The sequence below is a fragment of the Heptranchias perlo genome, chromosome 22 (assembly GCF_035084215.1).
Source record: "Heptranchias perlo isolate sHepPer1 chromosome 22, sHepPer1.hap1, whole genome shotgun sequence".
Classification (NCBI taxonomy): Eukaryota; Metazoa; Chordata; class Chondrichthyes; order Hexanchiformes; family Hexanchidae; genus Heptranchias; species Heptranchias perlo.
The window spans coordinates 12,002,514-12,025,516 of NC_090346.1; the positions used below are offsets into that span (position 1 = coordinate 12,002,514).

The 23,003-nt window shown below is 44.0% G+C and overlaps 1 protein-coding gene across 2 annotated transcripts in view; it reads right to left on the minus strand.

Annotated features, from left to right (window-relative positions):
• The window catches only part of LOC137340472 (dual specificity mitogen-activated protein kinase kinase 3-like), a 102,108-nt gene that overhangs the window by 44,217 nt on the left and 34,888 nt on the right, over positions 1-23,003 (minus strand). For both annotated transcript variants that reach the window (XM_068002924.1, XM_068002923.1), the window contains exons 2-3: positions 9,183-9,252; positions 5,178-5,226 (exon numbers count right to left, since the gene is read on the minus strand). In XM_068002924.1, the coding sequence (XP_067859025.1) occupies positions 5,178-5,226; positions 9,183-9,252 (119 nt within the window). The remainder of the gene's footprint in view (positions 1-5,177; positions 5,227-9,182; positions 9,253-23,003) is intronic.

Here is a 23,003-nt window from a genome sequence, read left to right on the forward strand (position 1 = left end):
GTCGCCTTTGCCTCGTTAGGGGCAGAACTGCAAGCTGTGCCTTACAAGGCAAATGGCAGCAAGGAGCTAGGAGCAGGGACTCCTACGCCAGGAGCTCCTGTTCCTTTGGCAGAGTTGGAACCCGATGCATCGGTGGGGGTCGGTACGGCCACTGAGGTGAGGTAAACCAGTCTCCACATGAGTGAACATGGGCCCCTCCAGGCCAGGGAAGTGGCCCGCACCCACAAAGAAAACTTGTGTTTTATTTTTTATTCAGAATTTCTCAGGATCAGCCTCCTTGGGGCCAAGGGGAAGGTGGCCGTGGTCAGGTCAGGGGTCTTGACATCTCCACTAACCCCCCATTCCCCCCCCCCGTCCCTCCATCCAATTCTCTTATAAATCTATTTTTACTGTAAACTGTGACTAGTGATGATATCATTGGGAATTGGCCAGGAAAGAGCAAACAAAGGAAAGGAGAGACATCCAGAGAGAGGGAGAGAGAATAATGAGAGGTAGTAATTTTAACTCCCCCACGACAGGCAGGACAGTGGCCGGGGGGAGGTAGAGGGAGTGATTAAATTGTTAAAAATGGGAAACCCAACCCCAAATCGCCTACTTCCGGTTTAATGGGGGCTGGGTAAGTAATGCTTTTAAGAGGCAGGTCGGTAATTGTAATATGTTCGTGAGGCTCCGGGCCTCAGATTTTGTCAGCCATTTGGATTTAACACCTCCAGCATGGGTTTCCCAGGGCTCGGGAAACCCGGCAGCTAAAGGGGGGCGAGAACTGCCAGATCCAGCAGGTAAGTGCTTTACAAGCACAGCTCATGGACCAGGAGGAGCAGGAGCGCTTCCCCCCACCGGCACCCCCCCACCCAATGCAAACCTGCTGATCCTCCCACCCCTCGTGATCTTCAGACCCCTCCTCACGATCCAATCTCTTTCCCCCCCACCACACCCCCCGCGATCTCTCCGTCCCTCCCTCCTCTCCGATTCCCACCTGGCGGCAGTCAGCTTCTCAATCTGGCCAGCTGCCGGGTGGGAAACGGAGTAAAAAAAAATTCTAATGAGGTCCTGCCATTAAATTCGGCAGGACCTCCGCCTTCTCGGTATATCTGGGTTTCTGCTCTCAGCCACAGACAGGCACCCTTGTTCCCTCCCCACTTGCTTGTAAATATCCGGGCTGGAGAGTTGAAGCAAAATGTTGAGATACTGAGACACAAACCAAAGAGTGGAAGAGGCGTAGTTAATCAGCGAAATATATAGACAGAACGGCCTAGTTTCCACAATTGCAACACGTATGGGAATCCTTTCATTTTGAATGGCATCTCATTAGTGAAACGATCAGAATGTCTATGCCAAGGAGTAGAAGGCAGATGTGAAGGCAGAGAAGGAGAAAGTAAGAATAAGGGAGTACAAGACAAGAAGGCACAGGTACGGAAAGATAGACACACAATGGGCATGATTAAGACTCTGAGCCGGGAAGGGGCTGGGTGGGGGGTCAAATTGCAGACGGGAAACCCGGAAGTACGGGTTTCCTGGACGTCCTTACGATTCTGACGTAAGGACGTCTTTTATTTTTTTTTGTCGGTTTGCCGTCCGACTGACTGGCCGGATTGACAGGCTGGTCTCAGTCGCCCGGGAGGCCAGCCAGGGAGAAGACGGATTCAGGTAAATCTTTGTTTGTATAGATTGCGGGGGGGGGGGGGGGGGGGGGGGGGTAGGGGGAAAAGGCTGTGGGAAAAATGGAGGCTCTCAACCATTTCATGAAAGCCGGGAATGGGCAGGTTGGAGGCAGATCTGAAATGGTTGCGATTTTGAATGCCCCCCGCCCCCAACCCACCTGTTTTTCACTTTTAAAATCGTGCCCAATAAATGTCCATGAGCGATGTCATGAAGAGCAAGTTCAGTTATAACACCATATGTTACTGGATAGAGCCCTCTTATGTGCATTATATAATAATACATTGTGTACACACTCCACATTATAAAAAGCCAAGCTCACCACGAGCAACATCAAGAATATCCACCTATTTTCCTAATCAATATAAAGTAGGGAACAAAAATTACTCTTCTCCCCTCTCCCACCCCTCCTCCCCCTAACTTTTTAAACACACCATACATGCTTTCAGAAAGACAAACCATGTCCAGCACTGTGGTGTGTCCATGAATGCAATAATGCAGGAGTTTGTGGAAAAAGACACCTAAGAGAAACACAGACATAGCTGACGTAATTTGGAAGGTATTTATAATCCCAGTATGCTGTTATATACTAATTTTTGCTGCACATTGAATAGATTCTAGTCTGGACTCAAACTTGGGCTGTGCTTGGTCATGTAAACATTGCCAGAGTAAGGTGGCTGGATATAACAGTTCCACAAGTGTTTGAACCACTCAATGCACTGTTGAACTAGTAGGAAAAAATATTCCATGTCTTCACATCCAAAATACTGACATCTGCAGGCAAAATTGGTCTCTCTTAAAATAACCGAATTGGTCAGCCAAATGCCAACACCGTGATGTAATTACTGACAGGAAAAGCTACAGGAATACAGATGATGTCACTTTACTACAAGATCTAATTAGTTAGGCACTCCCATGATATTACGTCAGTTCCTTATTATGGGAACGCCATATATAGTAGAGCCATACAGCTCAGCTGAACCCTTAAAAGGAAGGTACTATGTAGTTGTTAAATTGGTAGTTGGGAGTGCAGTCGGTAAAAGGCACAGCCACACAGGCCACGCTGTCCCAGGTTCAGTTCCCAGTCTATGCTGAGTTAGCAGGTCTTAGGGCTGACAACAATTGGCCTCACTTGGCCCTGGTGTAGGGAGGGGGAAAAAAAATCAGCTAGGCTTTTTGCTCCTAACCAGTATCTAATCAACACAGGTATTACTTTGGATGAGGCCTGGTGTCAAGTTCAGCTGTGATGTTTGCAAAGTAAAATAACCCATCAACACTCACTATCCAGGTTCGCACATGAGGAACGGCTACTGAGGCCGCAGCAAGACTCAACATAGTCAAAAAAGGAGCCAAAAAAGTTTTGCAGCACAGGAAGAGGCCGTTCGGCCCATCGTGTTTATGCTGACTCTTTGCTACAGCAATTCAAACCTATTCCCACTGCCTTGCCCTGTCCCCACACCCCTGTATCGTCCTCTTCTTCAAATGGAAGAAAATTACAAGAGGAAGAATGGATGAAAAGGAAAGCCCTCGGATCTTCCTTTTATGCTCTGATCTTCATAAAATATAGTTTTGAGAAGTGAAGGGGTCACCAGAAACAATTTTATATAAAATCACAGCTTCTATGAATCCAATATGTCAACCTGCTGTTTGACTTGTTCACTGCAGTATCTTGTTTCCAGCAGGTCAAACTTTCAACCATTTTATTGGCATCAAACTATTTATAGGGACAAAAAGAATTTCACACCACTCAGTGGCAACTGCAAAGAAAAAATAACTAGCTCTAACCAGCAGAGTGCAACTCTCTGCTGTTCAACAATATAAAGCTTTTAATAGGATTTTTTTTAGGTCAGCTCTACATACAATCAAATTTCAACAAAGAAATAATCAGATGCCTCTTTAATATCAGCTCCGTCTGCCAGTCCTTGCCAAGTCCCTATATGGTTACGGAAATTAGTGTTCAACCTCAATAATATGAACCTTGCAGAAGGAGAAACACTTGGAATTCTTAGGGGATGCCTGCAATTGTCACCATCATCACAAGTACACAATGTAATCTCTTTAATTGCCCATTATTCTTCCCCAGAAAATGTACCGTAAGAAAGTAAGAGGATTTTTATCCCCCAATGTTTCTTGGCCCCTCTTAAATGACCTTGCCTACGTAAGCCTGCAAAGTTCTGTCACTATCAATCTCGCTTTTTAATTGCCTGTCAGTGTGTTCCTCTGGCTTTTGCCCTTTGTGATCACTGGCCTTCAACATCTCCCTACTTTTCCAGTTTCTTAAATTCTGACACTACTTGCCTCTTTATTCTTCCTCTTCAAAAAAAACGACACATTCAGCTGGAGAATTTCCCTGTCCATTTCCAGCAAAATCAATTATCTGAGGCTAGGAAAATGCACCTCAAAGGCATTTTGTGCTGTCACTCCCACAACTCTGAGTCTTTTCACTATTTCAGAAGTTAATGCACTACGAGGCAAACCAGACAGATACAAAACGGGATGTGAGCACCTGAGACCAATAAAACTCGTGGGTAGTTTACAGAGTCAACAAAATGTTGACTTAAAGGCAAAGGGCAAAGATCACTACCTGCCTCATTACTGCACTTCACAGAGCTCCTTGCACTTTACTCCCACTTGTGCAGACAGTGATGCAACATTAAGTATCAAGCAGCACAGGTTAAAACCTAAATATTGTGGTATGCATAATACAAATCCACATGTCCCCTCATCAATGAATTCAGCAAGGAGTTATAGCAAATTACCATGTACCACTTTCCTGCTTCAAGAACTTGCCAAACTTTTTCTAGATAATATACATCATCTTCGGACAAACTGAACCCATGAAGAAGGACGTACATTTATATAACGCCTTTCATGACCTCAGGGTGTCCCAGAGCACTTTACAGCCAATGATGTACTTTTGAAGTGTAATCACTGTTGTAATGTAGGAAAAATGGCAGCCAAATTGCGCACAGCAAGATCCCATAAACAACAATGTGATAATGACCAGATGATCTGTTTTTAGTGATGTTGGTTGAGGGATAAATATTTGCCAGGACACCGGTGAGAACTCCCCTGCTCTTCTTCAAAGTGTGCCATGGGATCTTTTATGTCCACCTGAGAGGGCAGACGGGGCCTCGGTTTAACATCTCATCCAAAAGATAGCAGCACCCAACCTTGGCGTTTGTTCATTACTGAGATCTATCAAGTTCAGTGTATATTAGACAGAGCTTATTACAATTTGTTGATGCTTTGAAACTCCACTGATATGCAATATTTATTGTTAAAAGTGTAAATTGTTTGTGACCATGGTTTGATGCACTATATATGAATTTAGTTATAAAACTGTACTGACTTAAAGGAATCCCACTAACTCAATTTAAAATAAACAGATTCAGCTATATATTAATAAATCATCTAAAACATTTCATTTCAACAGGACATTGGACCAGAGCACAGGAATCAAATTTGAATAATCCAAATTAACCAAAGGTTAAAATAACAAGAAAAAAAGTCCTTACTCGATCTCCAATTGTAATACAAGCTTTTGAATCCAGATCTCGGGGTGGTCTAGAAAAGAAATTTAAACAGAAATATATGTAAGTTCCCAGCAAACTATATTAATTGTACAAAAACAATTACGCCACAAGCTAAACATATTGGTAAATTGATAAAAAGCAAACCCTCTGTTTGGCAAATTTCTAAGTGTGAGGAAAACACCATCAGAACAGAGAAAAGCGTAAAAAGGTAGAGAATTGAAATATAAGATTAGCATTTTTCCGGATTTAGAGTACCCTCTCTGAATATGATAGTGTACAAATAAAAGCATATCTTACAGAGGACTGCAGTGGAGTCTAAGGGCATAGAAGTATGGGAAGGGAGGCAAAGAAAGAAGCAGACAGCGCTCTTGGCAGTGCCAACAATAGAAATTGGCCACATGTAGACGGGTTCCTTCCTGGTCTGTTACCTTGAATAGTGAGTCAGAAAACCCTGAGCCACATCGCACTGCCTGCTGGATCCCCTTGAATAGGGATAGTGTGTCTCCATTAAACAAGACCCAAAATAATGTCATCAAAGCCAAATTCCAGTGACAATCTGGACAGCCTGGGAAATTCCAACAGGTCTAAACTGGGAATAGTTTCCATGTATCACACATGGCCCAAGCAACCTGCAAACATTCCTCAAATACCTGGCCTCAGTCTGTTGCTGGAAAATCCCCCCAAAAAACTGATCATACAGCACTACCGTTCTAGTAAGGAACAAGCATATTGAGAAGTCTGAGCAGCGAGTTCCTCTCAGAGGCAAATATGCAACTGCTTACACGTGAGACTGGTCTTCTGGTAGTTGTATGGGAGTTTGAGAAGATTCTGGCAAAAGAACTAGGGGGGAGATGAGGAGAAATGTTTTTACGGAGCCAGTTGTTATGATCTGGAATGCACTGCCTGAAAGGGTGGTGAAAGCAGATTCAATAGTAACTTTCAAAAGGGAATTGGATATATACTTGAAAAGAAAAAATTTGCAGGGCTATGGGATAAGCGCAGGGGAGTGGAAATAATTGGATAGCTCTTTCAGGGAGCTGGCACAGGCACGATGGACCAAATGGCCTCCTTCTGTGCTGTATGATTCTATGTCTAAAAGAAACCACAAAAGGACCTTTCTATGCTTCTCTCAGAGAGCAAGTCTGTAGGAAAAATCCAATGCTGTGTACAGCAGACCACTAAGCAGAATTGATATTCCCTTATATTACAGGCCAGCTTCATTGAGAAGAGGCTGTGTGATATGCTGGGGCCAGGAATCTGCCCCGTTTACACTGGGACCGATTCCACAGCACCATTTGTGATGGAGAAAGCTGCACGAGTGATCTTGCACATGCGTGGTTGTTTTAAATGTCACAGAACACAACTTTCTTTTTTGGCTGCACTTTTCTGGATGGATGGGAACGTTCATACAGGCCAGCAGTTCAAAATCCACCTACAGCTAGAAACAAAAATGACAACCTCCTGAGGTGGTTCTCCGCTTCTCTGGTGGCTCCTCATTTATAGTAAAGGGACTGATGCCGGATTTAGGACTGCTGCCGGCTGCAACACTGCAATATAAAGGGGGAACGAGGTTTCAGATTTTAGCCTGCATTAAATGACCACCTATCCTCACAACCGGCCAAGTCAGGCACCAAAGGTGATTAGAGATATTTCATTTTCAGGCCAGCAAAAGCAAGAATTCCTGTTGCAAACTCCCTCAGCAGCTTGGAAAGTTTATCTAACTTGTGGCTAGACCGTACAGACCTAGAAGTTCCCAAGTTGAATCCCCAGTTGGTGCTGAATTACCTGATCGCAGCTAGGATGGAAGTAGGGGTACTACAATTGGCCTCAGCCACAGTTCCCATTGCTATGCATGCAGACATTGCGTGAGGACAGAGTCAGGTTCAACTCGTGATATCCCCACAATTGAGCAGCCTGACGACAGACACCGTCAAGACTCATACATTAACAACGATCACTTGGGCAAGGCACTGAAGAGCGTCGGGTGCCGTGGAACCTAGCTCAGTAACAGCCCTTTAAGGAGAAGGGAAGGAAAAAATTGTCAAGTAAAAGTTTCCTATTGACAGAACACTATTTGAATAAGTTTCGTGGGCAAAAGTTATTATGCGACGGATTTAAACAATATTATGCACAAGTTGAAAGAGAGCAAAGAATCATTAGCAACTAAATAGCTTCAATACTCTTCTCTCTTGCTGAGATTTAATGTTCTGTCAAATGATCCAAGTTGCCCCACATTTTGAAAAACAATCCCCGAGCAACACAAGTTGCATCACCTCGACATTATGAAATTGACCATTTTTAATATATACATGAGTGTCAGAACTCAATAAAACAGGATTATCTTTCAATAAAATTCCTCTCGCTGTCAAGTATGAGGAACAATTAAAGAAATATCTGTGGTGTAGTATTCAAATCTGGTCAAACATCCTACCACCAGGCACATGATGCAAAGCCACATGGTGAAATTCAACGGCCACAATGTGGGCGACAACCTCTAACATCAAAGCTTAAACAAGAGAGCAAAAGTACAGCTACCCCGATGATTGGGTTGGTAAAGGTACTCTCCAGCATAGAACTGGGCCATACAGACTGGAAGAGTTCTCTGTTTGATCCTAAGTCTGTGCTGCATTATTCAATCTTAGCTAGGGCCATGGTGAGGGAATTAAAATTGGCCTCTGTTGTCCCTGGGCTGGGGCTGAGGGAAATCAAAGAGGCTTCCAACACTTGATTGCTATCCAATTACTCTTGGAAGGTGCCTGCGGGTTGACGTCAGGGCCAGGATAGTACAGGATCAGACTCGGCTCTGATACCACCCCTCCCCACCATGGTTGAATCACCTACTAATGCTTATTGTCTAGCTTCGTATATGAAGGTCCACTACAACAAGGTGCTGGAGACTAGGACAAGCTGATGTCGCTGGAGCTGTACCCAAACTTGAGCCTTTAAAAGAGGGGAGAATATCAGATAGAAGGAAAATAGGCACAAAAATCCCTGGGTAAATAGTTAGATCAATCAAAAGAAACCTACCTCTTTGACCAAGCTCTTGGTCACCTGTCCTAATAACTCCTTATATGGCTCTGTCACATTTTGTCTGACAACGCTACTGTGAATCACCTTGGGATGTTTTTACTATGTTAAAGGCGCTACATAAATGTAAGTTGCTGTTGTTATATATTCATATATGCATTCTATATAAAAATTCTAATCTGGCTGGGAAGGTGTTCCAAGGTACAACAGACTCCCAAGGTTTGCATGACATTATAAACCACTGTCTCGTGGTTTAAAGCACACATTATTCTCTTTCAGACTGAATGTTTTTACAGCTTTCAAAATATATATCAATGGCTTTTAATGACAACCTCAGAAAAATAGAATTTTCATTCAATTTCTGATGCAGTGTATAAAGGAATATTAAATAAATTTTCAAAAGATCTAAACCTTATTGACAATATTCAGTGAATAAACATTCATTCTAATCCTCATACTTCTTATTCAACCAGCTTCCTCTCCCTCCCTCCCCCAACCAACATAAGTCTGGTCGTCTCCTCTCCTGTTGGTGCTGGCTATGGCTGGTTAGTGGTTGCAGAAGTGCTGCCAGCCCTCTAGTACTTCACCTGGTGCCCATTATTCCCACATGAACCTAGACAACAAGTACCAGCAGGTATCACACTCAAACACAATCCCCCTTCTTGTGACATCCACACGGGCTCTTTTCAGCAGGGGGTCAATGGATAACAATGAGAAACGGGAACCTTGGCTAATTTTTTTTTTTACTAACCCTGTCCCAGAGCACTCCGAGCAATTCTCGCACCCCTAACACAACACCAACCAGGTACCAAACCTGCAACCTTCTGGTCTATATGGTCTATTATTATGCTGAGCTGTGCCTTTATCTACAAAGCCATCGGAAGGACTTCTGCTACTTTCTTTAAACACACACACACACGCAGAGAAATGTGACTCCAGTTTAGTAAGGGGTTATCTTACGTCGGGCTGGTAACTGGCTGTTTGAAGACATCATCGGAGATTTTTAAGTTCGGTTTTTTCTTCACTTTTCCTGTAAAACAAATAACAAAAAAAAGAGATGTCAAAGATCAAATGAATGCTAGCTTTCATATAAATTTCGCAGCTAATGAGCTGGCAAAAAATAATCAGGCAAACAGGGCTTGATACTGGATATTCTCCCTTTGCACTTGCTCTATACAAGTTACTTTGTTTATTTATTGGCACCAATGCACTAAATAAAGAAAACTACATTCAAGCCAATACTGTTTGACAGGCTGCTTGTGCTATGAACTCATCATCTCAAATTGCTTCCACTATTGCCATCACCTGTTTCACTTGTACTTCAACCTGATCTTAAATAGCTCAAAATACATTTTCCAGGAACAACCCAAATTTGTAAGGATGAAACAGAAATCTCAAATTGAGCTGCTGGGTGCTTTTTCTGGTAGAAATGGGTATTGAATGAATATTTCACATACCCACCATTAAAGTTTTACTAATATCCTAAAGACAACTTGGATATATTTTACGATAAAATGATAAAAAAACTACAAATGCTGGTAATTAGAAATTGAAGGGAAAAAAAAGTCGGAAATGCACAGTCAGTGCATCAGCTCCTGAAAAGAGAAAAGATAGGTTTAAGTTTCGGGTGGAGACTCCTTGTCAGAACCCCCTGAAACATTAACTGTCTTCTCTTTTTGGACGCCGTCAGACCTGCTATTAACTTGCAGTACCAAGCATGTCTTGCTTCTGATAAAGAGGAAAACTGAGGAGTTGTATCGCTAGCTTTTGTTGTTAAAAGATTAGGAGTTAAATTAGAATGGAGAGGTAGCTCATTCACCACCACATTAGCTCAATTCAAGTTTATTGTCACAACCATGAACAGGGGAGAATAAAACAGTTGTCAGTCTTAGGAAGTCAGACTCGCAGGGATTCTGCAAGCTTCTAATCTCTGTCCTTTTGGCACTTCTGATTTACCTCAGGGGCTTTCTTGAAGAGTGCTCTAAAGAGGACTCTGTAAGAAAGACAGATGATGGTGCTGAGGGTCTATCTCCATTCCTCCTCCCTCAGTGGATGGCCTAGTTCTCATTCCCAGGCTTCTCTCAGGTTTTCTGCCCTGTCTTTGATCCTGGAGGTGAAGACAGTGCACAGGGTGGTGATGTATCTGCGGGCGATTGTTGGGGAGTGAAGGAAATGTTCCGGAGGAGAGGGAGTTATTAATGCTGATGTATTGCTGGGTTCTAGAGGTAGTGCTGTATCTGGAGATAGCGGTATTGGGAATGCGGAGAGGAGGTGAAATTTGTTGCCTAATTGGTGAAAGGGCATGAACTGGTCTTCAGGATCTAGTGAGCCCTTTCACGTGACAGGCTCTGAATCCACCTAGGCCTAATCCTCCTGGGAGCTCCTTGTTGCGCCAGATTGGGATGAGGACCAACAGGCCACATGGGATTTTCAGGAAGGCACAGACCTCCCTCCATACTTGAGTTTTGACAATAGGATGCTTCTTTTCCAAGTGTCTCTCCTGAAACTCCCTGTTCAAACCTCCAAATCTAGATTCCATACTTCCCAAAGCATCAAAACCACCCTAGTTTAAATGACACCCTCTGTGACTTTGAGAGTGTTGTGTTTCCTTCCTTGTACCCCTCAGCTTCTCTACAGCCTTTGACATCCTCTTCCATTGCCTTTCCTGCACGGTTCAGCTGCATGAGACTGCCCTTAAATTGTTCCATTCTAACCTATTGGAACACAGCCAGCATATCTCCAGCAATGGTTTCTGTTACTTCCTTCGCACCATAACCTTTGTTCTTTTCCCTTTCCTTATCTACGTACTGTTCCTTGGCGACATCATCCATTGGCATGGGATCAGTTCTATATGTACTCTGCTGACTGACAGGTCTACCTCGCCAACATTTCCTTTGACCACCTTCGTGCCGTCAAACGGCTTGTCCGACATCACGTCATGGATGAGTCACAACTTCCTCCAGCTCAATGCTGGAAAGACTGAAGCCATCATTTTTGGCTCCTGCTACAAACTCTGTTCCCTTGCTATTGGCTCCATCACCCTCCCTAGCCAGTTGCTCACCAGACCACCTGAACAGGCAGGCGAGGAGCGATTTAATGTCTCATTCAAAAGATGGTACCTCTGACAGTGCATAAGTGAGGGAGTGCAGCATCATCAGTCTAGATTATGTGCTGTAGTCTCATTTCAGCCCAGTCTGTACCAAGCTAGCTGATTTCACTCATGGCAGCAGTTAGGGTGCTACAATTGACCTCCGTGCCCTGCGTTAGGAAGGGGAGTGGGGGGTAATAAATCATCCCCATTGGAAAATATGCACACGTAAATTGGGCTCGACTGTGATAAACTCCACAGTCAAGCACCCTGACAACACTCACTGCTTGGGCTCACTCATGAAGAATGGCCATCTCTAAAACTCGGAGCTGTTGGCACCTGTGGAACCGTGCCCCAGAATAGTCAGCACCTTCATAAGAAGTGCAAAGAAAATTGGAAGCATTTAAAAACATAGGTGACACTGATTGGAATGCAAAGCTTCAATCTGTAGGAGAAGAATTTAGACTGAAGGTTTTGGCAGAAGTGGGGAAATGGGATAAAAAAACACTTTGAATAACAAGTAGTACCTTGCAGTCACCAACTCAAGCAGTGGCTCAAATTGTCACAGCATTAAAATAGTTTGACAGTGAATTGAGACACTTCACCATGCTATCAAAATGTTAAAAAATCAGGGCTGTTGTTCCTCGGATGTACAATGTTAAACAATATTTATTGCTGGTATACAACGACACAAATGTTATTCAGATGTCCTGTCCAGTTGTGAATAGTACTAATACAATCTATGCTGTTTAGATTAAACCACCTTCACTTTAGCTATGTCTGCCTCAACAAAGAGGAGATAATGCATTAGTGGGAATTTTTCCTGCCCCACCACTCCCTATTAGAAAGATTTGCATTTATATACCATCTTTCATGACCTCAGGGTGTCCCAAAGCACTTTCCAGCCAATGAAATACTTTTGAAGTGTAGTCACTGTTGTAATGTAGGAAACGCGGCAGCCAATTTGCACACAGCAAGGTCCATCAAACAGCAATGTGATAATGACCGGATAATCTTTTTCTTTTAAAGTGATGTTGGTTGAGGGATAAATATTGGCCAGAACACCGGAGAACTTCCCTGTTCTTTTTCAAATTTTGCAAACGTCAAATTCGTCAATGTGCAACATGAGACCAAAAAAAAATCATAAATGCTGAAAATCTGAAATTAAAAACGGAACATAATGGACTTGGACAGGACGGTCAAGATTAAATGGTGAGAAATGAATTAACGTCAGAAATGTCTCTCTTTCTCTCTCTTTCAGATGCTGATCAACTTGATGTGCATTTGTGTCATTTTCTGCTTTTATTTAAGATTTCAACACACATTAGTGACATGCCTATACTTGCCCAAGTTTAACATCCCAAAATTTGATCCAGGAAGGATGTGGGTGAAGGAGTTGGAGGCGCAACAGAGGGAGGGGAGGAAAGACAAGAATAAATGCAACACTGAAACTGCACAGCCAGTGCGTCAACATGCTTAAAAAGAAATGAAATGAAAGCATTCTCCCCTATCCTGCCCTCCCCAAAAGAATAGGGTGAAATCATGATAAGTATCACAAAATGTTGTGGTAATTGGCAAGTAAGCATATCTGGGTAATGCATGTGGTTTTGTGTTCCTGCAGTACTGCCCCAGGGCCTCTGTGTAAACACATTTAGAAAGCTCTGGTTAAGATGTTCTTAAATCTCATCCCGAGGCCACTTTTCTACCAACAGAGGCGTATTATATAAAACTGTCAGTCGATAAATTCAACGTGTGCGAAATAAAAAAAAATGGAAAATGCCGGAAGTAGATAGCAGGCACATCAGCAGCTGCAAAAGAAAGCAAATGTTAATCCACCCTCTCTCTTCACTGTGGCTGACAGACCTGATGTGCATTACCACCTGGGAGTGCTTGATGTTGAAGTTTCTGACATTTGCAGTTTTTCTTCCCCCTTTTTATTCAAACATTTATTGTATAGGTATGATGCAATTGTGATCACACAAAAGTAGAATTCACTCCTTTTCCCTACTGCTCCATGCTCTATGCACAGTACTGCATTACTCAGTGTTCACTGTTTGTGTATCACTGCTTTTGTTTCTTTTCCCCACCATCCCAATGAGTCATCTACTTCTGTCATTGACAGGAAACTTGAGATTTTCTTCCAGGTAAAATTAAATAAAATAAATAATTTGGCACCTGCACAAACAGAATTACAATAATGGCCGCCGTTATACTTGCCCACAAGATAACTCTGCTGGAGAGGTGATTGCATTATTACACAGACTTCCTCACAGACTTTTTTACACAGCGAGTAGTTATGATCTGGAATGCATTGTCTGAAAGGGTGGTGGATGCAGATTCAATTGTGGCTTTCAAAAATGAATTGGATAGATATTTCAAGGGAAAAAATTTGCAGGGCTACAGGGAAAGAGCGAGCGAATGGGACTAACTGGATTGCTCTTACAAAGAGCCAGCACAGGCTCGATGGGCTGAATGGCTTCCTTCTGCACTGTAACGATTCTATTTAAAAATTAAATAAAAGCACCTGTCCCTTTTTCTTAAATAAAAAGAAACAATTTATTGGGTATATTTTATGGTCAGCAAGATGAAGGATGTACTAGGGAATTAAACATTTTTTCAAATTTTATCATCCACAGACAGTTTCAGCATCAAGCATTCCCAGGTCGAGCACAGCTCCAACCAATGCCCCAAAGAGCCTCAGCCCCAACCTCAGAAGGGCAATACCAGTGTGATGTTTTCTACTGCATCCAGCAGCTGTCATTATGGCCCGAGATTACCAATTAGTACAAAAGTCAGAGGCAGATGGGGGTGTTGTGGGTCTGCACCCACTTTGGAACGAGGTTAAAACTGCAAAGTCATTTCACATACAGCTAGCAGAGGGAGAGAAGCCTGTTATGGGTTCAAATCAGGCCCTAATGTGAATGGGCAGCTAACCCATGCCCGCCCAGACCCCCACACACCAATTCCATTAAAAGCACTCTCTAGTTTAGTGAGGGAAAGGAAAAAGAAGCAGAGTAGGGAGGATTATTGGCATGTTTTTTTCTCAGTTATTCAAGACCCAATTTATTATTTCTCATCTGTCCTTTACAAAAGAAACTCCTGAAAAAGAGATTGAAAATAGTTTTGACTAAAAACACTAGAAATATTTGGGGGGGAATTTTAACCAAGAACGGGTGGGTAGTTAAAATAATTGATTTTTCGAGCACGACCGCAACCCGGCTCCAACGGGTTTAACAAAGGCGCGTTTGGATGCATGCGATGAACCTACTCACCACAGTCGAGACCCTAATTAGTGCAGGCGGACGGGTATTTATAGCATCAATTAACGTCCTTATGAGACGTTAATTAGGTCTTTTTAAATTGATTTTCACCAACCTTTAAATTTAATGCCTCCAGCGCGGGTTTCCCGGGGCTCTTGAATCTTGCCAGTGAAAAGAAGGCAAGAAGGGCCGGGTCATGAGGTAAGTGCCTTTAATGCACTGCTTGTGGGCCAAGAGGAACAGGAGTGTTTCCTCCAGGCCCAACAAGCTTACCTACCACGATCAGACCCCCGCAATCGTCCGATCCCCACCCCTCGATGTCCGAAACCCCCTCCAACGTCCAATTGCTCACTCAAATGATCTCCGACTGCCACCACCCTCCCCCCAATCAACCCCCCCATTCAACCCCCAAAGATCCCGATCTCTCCCCGAGCCCCAACCCCCAAAGATCCCGAACTCTCCACAACCCCCACACCATCCAAGCTGCTTTCCTGCCCGACATGCAGCCAGCCTGTGAATCCAGCTGGCTACTGGGTGGGAAATCTTCTGAAAAATTTTAAAGCAGGTCCTACCATTAAATTTAGTAGGACATGCGAGAAACCCTTACTTCTGAGTTTCCCTTCCACAAAACCCCCCACCCCGCTCTCTTCCCGGCTCCAAGTTAATATCGGGGCCAAAATGTAATTAAAATTTAGGAACAAAAGAAACGAGATTAAAACTACAAATAAAATTTCTTCCAGACTGTAAGTGAAGTGAAACTGAAACTCGAGGCCCAAAGATGAGACTTAGGGTAAAATTCCGAACATTTTCTCTTTATGCCCTAGACCCTTCACCAGAGCTCAGTTCTCAGGGGGAGCAGGAGGTGTTGGCCTTTATTTTTCTCTTTTCAGGACTGACAGACACGTTTGTGTTCCTAGCATTTTCTGCTATAGTTTCAGATGTCCGGCAACTGTAGGATTTTATTCCTTTATCTCCAAATTCCCCCATTTTCTTGCCTGTTATCCTTGTCTGGGACTTTCCACTGTCTTAGCCAGCTGCACCTTTCTTTTGTTCTTCTAATGCCTTTTCATTCTGACTGAGATGATCTGTTATATCATCTAACAGTTTCCTGTTTTTTTTAAAGCAAGCACTTTGCAGGCCATTCAACCCATTTACTTCCTCTCTGTGATTGAAGTATTTGTAGTTTCTTTCCCCACTCTCCACCCTCCCATTTCTCCTTTCTTTTTCAAACCCACTAGGGTTTATTTTTCAGCTCCGCCAACAGGATCTACACCAGAAATATTACTCTGACTTTCTCTTTGCAGATGCCAACAGACTCACTGTATATTTCAACATTTTCTGGTTTTAGCTTTAAAAAAATAGGAAATGTCTTTCACACGCTCTGATTTTTAAAACAGATAGTGATGCAGAGATTCCCTCTTTAACTTTATTCAGAATCAACTAGTTACTAAATCTAACTAGAACCAAGGTTACACCAGAGCCATGAACAGCTCATCTTCCTAGGGTACAGTTGGTTTCCCATGGCTTCAAACAATACAATCACATAAAAGCTGTTAGTAAAAGCTCAGAGCGGTCAGGATTGAGGGTAATGCTTGAGAATGGAGAAGAAATTGGCTGAAGGGTAGAAAACAACAACAGGTACTTGTTAGAAGAGTTATGTTGGGGTGGAGGGGAAGGCACAAAGTGGACTGTCCTGGGGATTGGTGCGGTGACCACTATTGTTTCTATTTTAAAGCAATGACTTGGATTCAAAAATTCAATGCAAAATGGTTAAATTTGCAGATAACACCAAACTGAGGGGTGGGGGAGGGAAACAGTGGAAACGAGGGAGGCAGTTCCGAAATACAATATGATTTGGACAAAATACGTAAATTGGCAGAAAAATGGGTGATGAAATTTAATGCGAACAAGATAGAAAGAAAAACTGGAGACACGCATAATCCATGAGTAGAGTTTAAATAGCTAAGGATGAAATTGAAAGAAATCTTGAAATCTTGGTAGACACGACACTCAATTTGTCCAACCAATACAAAGCACCAATCAACAAATTCAATCGAAAGTTAAACTATATAGTCAAAACAATAGAATACAACTCAGAGGAAGTCATGATCAAACTATGTGTTGTTACACCTTGAGTAATGTGTTCAGTTATGGTCACCAAGACACAAGGTAGACTTTCAAGCATTGAAAACAGTGCAGAGACGTGCAACAAAGTTAATCCCTAGTGTAGCATTCCCTCAGTATTGCACTGAAGTTTCAGCCTAGATTGTGTGCTCAAGTGTCTGGAGTGGGGCTAGAACCCACAACCTTCCAACTCAGAAGTGAGAGTGCTACCACTGATCCAAGATAACATAAATTACATAATTAGGACAAAGGGACACAGGTTCAAATTAGTAAAAGGCAAAATTAGGACCGAGTTCTTCATCACACTAACAACAATCAACACATGGAACAGACACCCAGGTAAGAGTATTGGACGGAAAAAACCTTGAATTATTTATGAAACAACTGGATGCTGCAATTGGAATTTCGCAGTTTTTCTGAATGTATGATCTAGGATGGGCCCAATGGCTTCCTTCACTCGTGAACATGTGAACTTGTCCTGTCCCAATCCTTTCTGGTTTGATTATAAAAATGTCAAAAGATTGGTCCGATCGTGTCTTTGACCCAGGGTAGGGTTGCTAACTCTGGCTGGGTGTATTCCTGGAGGTTTCGTCACATGACTTCTCACCTCGAACTGCCCCACTCCCACGCTCTCGCCATTGGTCCATCCTCCAGGCGCACTGCCTTCCCATGGCCAATTGGAAAGGGAACAGACTGTTACCAAATTGAAATAATCTTAGTGAAACAGCCTCCCCACCCCCCTCCCCCACCGCCAATATTTTTATAACTAAAACAAAAGTGTTCAAAGAAAATGAAAAAAAGCACATTTTGTTTTGATGCCCCTATGATTTTTCTCCTGGGTTACTTGAAGCAGTGTTATGGAGATTAATATTCAATTCCTGGAGACTCCAGGACAATCCTGGAAGGTTGGCAACCCTAACCCATAAAAAGAAAGGCAAGTACCATATTGGCACGCAGATGGACCCCCTTCCCCAAATTTCAGCCTTCTCCCCTTGCTGAAAAAAATAAGCATATGTCCAAATTTAGAAAGAAAAGATGTGAGCCAATAAGGTAAAGTTTGTAAACTTACTTTTTTTTTTAAGAAAGAAAATTTTGTTAGAAAGAGAAAGTAAAGTTAAAATGAGAGATCATGGGGAAAGTTAATGAATGGAGGAAAGAGAATACAAGACAAGCAAAATGTTATTCTTTTAGTGTTTTGGACATATAATCTTACAGCAATAAAGCCACTCCTGATATTTCAAAGCTTTATTACTGAAACATTAGTATTTGTTGCACTATCACATTGCACAACAGTCAATGCACCTCAAACGTGTAATTCATTGTGTAAAGCAACAAAATATTTCAACATGATATCTGCTCTATAAAATTATGGACAGAAAACTTTTTTTTTAAATGGCTAACCCAGGAATTTCCCCAGCAGTTTAAGGGTTATTAGGTCAGCACGCATTAGGATGTCCAATTGGTCTGGTGAAACTAAATTACATACAAAAAAAATTACCCGTCAGATTAGCCATCTAAACCTGCAGCCATCTGCAGAGTTAATATCCTGGTTTAAATCCACATTGTACGTGGGTTTGGAGCAGAACATTTTACTATTTGTCAGACTGCAGTTCACCATCCAATTTTAGCAGCTTGCAATCAGGACACTGTCCAAGAATACTGCAAAGGAAAATCTGTTCTGCTGTACATTTCTCACATTTTATAAGAGTTAATAAATTAACTTTGCAGATGTTACGGACAAGAAACATTCAGAGTTTGAGACACACACACACACAAAGGAAATTCCATGTTGAAAGGCTTAAGAACAGAACATTACAACCATTAATGTTGGAACTGAAAGTTAAAAAATAGGCCAAACATAACCTGGCTAATAATGCCTGACTGAAATCCTGCTCATATGTGTAGATGCAGTGGGAGCAGGTTCATGGAAAATGATGCATGTTGACATTTATATCAGCTCTATCAAAGATCACAGAAGCGTTTCACATCACATTGACGCAAAATTAGATTATTTCTAAACTGAAGCCATTCTACTAACAAGCCCAAATAAATTATGTTTCAAACAAGGAAGGAAGTATTGTATCATGTTTTTATTATAACTTTTTGAACAACTCTGATCCAATAAACCTTTGTAAATTTACTAGTCATGAAATTACTGGTTGCAATATTAACGAATGAATACAATAGTAATTTCTGGCTCTCTAATGCTTATGATTTGACAATCTTTTGGGGGCGGGGAGCAAAAGTATTTTAATAAAACTTTTTCTTTTACAAATATTAAATGTAACACAGAATGTTATGTGTTGTTCAGATATTACAATACATTGTTGATATAAGGCAGTTTGGCATCAGATGATGAGTTATGGGTGGCTCATGGATAACCTGGTATATGCCAGAAGGAAGGAGATTACAAAAGGCTGAGTTGAAACTGCACAGTGCCACATTAATAATGAATATATTCGTATTAAATTCCTCTGTCTGCTGGTCTGACAAAGGTGCCAAAATAAGAGAGTTAATGGGCTTGATTTTAAAAGGGCGGTGGGAAGGCAGGGGGGGGGGGGGTCAATGGGTGTGCGGCAAACTCGAACAACAAAACCTTAACATTCTCCACGCGATCGCGACCTAATTGGTGCCCCTTAACCTTGTTTCCAGGTTTGTCGTCCGAAAGATGTGCAGAGAACAGACTGCGCACCCGCATGACAGGCTATCAGCTGGAGCGTCTAGATTGAAAGGGCCATTGCTCCAATGGATTTTGCTGGAGTGAAGCGCCAGAAGACCCAATGGAGCAGCACAGGGGCAAGGCTGCTCCAAGATTCAGCGATGTCACACTTCAGGTGCTACTGGCCGGGGTGAGGAGGAGGAGGGAACTATTTTACCCGGCCAACAGGAGGAGGCACCCTGCCTCTACCACCAAGGCGGCCTGGCTCGAAGTGGCAGGGGAGGTCACCATCAGCAGCAACATCAGCCGCACTCTGGACCAGTGCTGGAAGCATTTCAATGACCTAACCAGGTCAACAAAAGTGAGTACTTACTGATTCTCCTGCATTTCATGTTGCACATCACCCCACCCTAACTCATTCACTGCCAAGACTACTCCATCACATCACTCCTCACACCCACGTAAGGCTCATCCTTAACTTACCTTCACTTCTTGAGCACTTCCTCACCTCCCTATTTGTGACCCCACCATTACCACTCACCCCAATCCTAATTCAATGTGATATCTCGGTCTCATACTCATCCTCTGATGCACCTTTTTCACGGTCAGCCTCACCCAAAGCAATGCATTCATCGGCTGGCCACTTCACCCTCACTCTCTCACATGTCTGTACTTTCTCCCCTCGTAGAAGAGAGCGCAAAATGCACATGAGAGGGCGAGGACTAGAGGTAGGCCAGAACAAGTAGTGGTCCTCATAGACACAGATGCAGATCAGCGGCACCCTCGAGTGCCTGTCCACGAGGGACGCCAAGACTGGCACCCCACAAAAGGTCTGCTGACACAACTTTAACATTCATCTCACACAGCATAAATTGATATTAACAATACTTGGCATGTTGAACACCTCAGTAAGCTCACTGCAACATGACACATTGGTGACTATGCTTAATATTGCTTTCCGTTCTCTTCCAGTCCCTTCAACGACTGCAGTGACAGGAGATGGTGATTCCTCAGAGGAGCTCCCGGCCTCTGAGGGTGCACCATCACATCTTAGCGAGCCATCCACCAGCGCAGGTACTCACATTGCAGTAGGTCCTTGTTGTCAGTTAGTTGGGTTGGCACCTGATGAGTCACCACACACAAGTGAGCACAAGCAGACACTGGTGGCAGAGGCAGCTGTGGAGAGTCCGCATCGGTGGGTGCACTCCTCTCCAGGCTCTGCTCAGCTGGACGCAGATGCTGAACACCGGGGGCCATCCTTTAAAAGAATTGTCGAGGGACAGCAGCACATTTGTGAGGTACTGGAACAGGTGCCACGCACACTCTCCACAGTAGCGCAGAGGATGGAGGAGTCCAACTCCTGCATGAGTGAAATAGTGGCACGGATACGTGAGGGAATCTCTGCGATAGTATCACAGGGACGTGAGGAACTGTCTGAGACAGTGTTGCACGTAACTGCGGAAATATCTGAGATAGTGTCGCAGGTAGGTGTGGGAATGTCTGCGAGGGAGAGAAGGCTAGTCGCCATTGAGCTTCAAGCACGGGTCACAAATGAGTCCGTTCAGGCCCTGACAACGGCCGTTTGGACTCATGATGTACAACATTCTGCCACCTTAAACAGGCGGGCAGAAACTTTACAACTGGGCTTCCAATACATGTCCTCCAAATTGTTCCCGAGCAGGGTGGTAGGAGTTGACGTGGCTTGGTCCAGGAGAGGGATGACAGCGAAAGGAGACATGGAAGTGGAGACGCCACTAAAAGCGCTCCCACGTCTCACCCGTTGTCCCCCTCTCTTACCAGTACCCGCAATGCTGCCTCCTCTCCAGGTGGTTGAGTCTATCCCTGCACAGGTGCAGGTAGAGCAGTCTTTGGAGGGGCCCTCATGGGCTCCAAAACCCAGAGGGTGTAGGCCGAAAGCATCTAAGCAGTCCAGCCATGGACATGAGCAATCTACCACTACCTCTGCTGCAGCAACAGGGGATGCACCACGTAGAAGTGATAGGAAGAGAAAGGCTAAGGATTTGTGATCACCAAGGGCATGCAGAAGGATGCCTGACAGACTGTCATGTTTTTCATTTATATTTGATTTTTGTTGAAGTCACATTAAATGTTATCATTCTCATCACTACTGCCACGTCTTGCCCATTCTTGACTGGCTTTTGAGATAGCGCCTTTTCGTGTGCTTCATCATGAACGGCGACACTTGATGCCACCCAGTGGGTGACTTTACAGTGGGTGTATGTGTAGTTGCAGGACTGTTTTGTGCAGGGGCGGGACTGGTGTTGGCACTGCTCTTTCCAGATGGTGTAAGGACTGGACTCTTCTCACTTTCAGATCTTACGAGAACCGTTCACATACGAGTGACTCCCTGACCTCACAAACAGCCAGGTGAGCCGCTGCTCTGCCCATGGGTTCATCCTCCTCTGCCTCCTGCTCCTCCTCAATGTTGATTGCAGATGTGGATGCTGGATGAGGGCAAGGGGCCTCCTCAACCAGTACCCCTCTTTGTTGCGCCATGTTGTGCAGGACACAACATACCATAATGCGACCCAGTCTCGCTGGTACGTATTGAAGAGCTCCCCCCAGAACGATCGAGGCACCAAAATCGCATCTTCAGCAGTCCTATCACATGTTCAATTACAGACCTGGTGATGATGTAGCTGTCGTTGTATCGACGCTGTTGCTCACTGATGGGGTTCCTCAGAGGTGTCATGAGCCTCGTGTATCCCGTGTCCCCGAGGAGCCAGCCCTTAACGCTGTTCGGTGCGTGGAAGAGGTCCAGGATGTTGGATCTCAGAATGAATGAACTGTGGCAGCTGCCATGGAATCTTGCACACGTGAAGAAATCTTTTATGGCGGTCACTAACGAGCTGAGCATTGATGGAATGATAACCCTGTCTGTTGATAAACAGTCCTGGCTCGTGTGGAGGTGCTCGGGTTGCTATATGCGTGCAATCGATTGCACCCTGTACACGTGGGAAGCCAGCCACAGAGTGGAATCCCACTGCCCTCTGTCTGGCTGAGGTCATCCATGGGGAAGTTGGCATATTGCGAGGGCCTGCGAAACAAGCCATCGGTGACCTGCCTTATGCACTTGTGGGCAGATGACAGAGACCCCGGCGATGTCACCGGTGGCACCCTGGAATGATCCGGAGGCGAAGAAGTTGAGGGCAGTGGTAACTTTAACAGTGACGGGTAATGAGATGCTGCCAGGCCCAGCTGGGAGCAGCTCGGCATGAAGGAGGCTACACACGTCTGCGACCACCTGGCAACTCACTCTCAGCCTCCGTATGCACTGCTCCTCAGAGAGGTCCAGGAAGCTGAGCCTCGGTCTGTCGACCCTGTTGACGAGGGTCGTGCTCCTGTGACGTCGCTCCCTCTGTTGTTCCCTTCTGTACTCTTGTGCAGGTGCCTGTGGCGCAGCACCTTGTTGTAGAGCTACAAATGGAGGAAGTGCACGCCATGCCTAGCGAGGATGGTGATGTTCCTCGTCCTTGGATGTACTGGTGAATGCAGCCATCGCCCCCCATCCTGATGGTGTCAGTTTGAAGCGGCTCCGAAAAGTTAGTAAATATGTGTAAACAGAACAATTCTGAGTGGAAACCAAGAATTCTCAGTCTTAACACAAAGATCTCCCAGCCAAAAGTTTG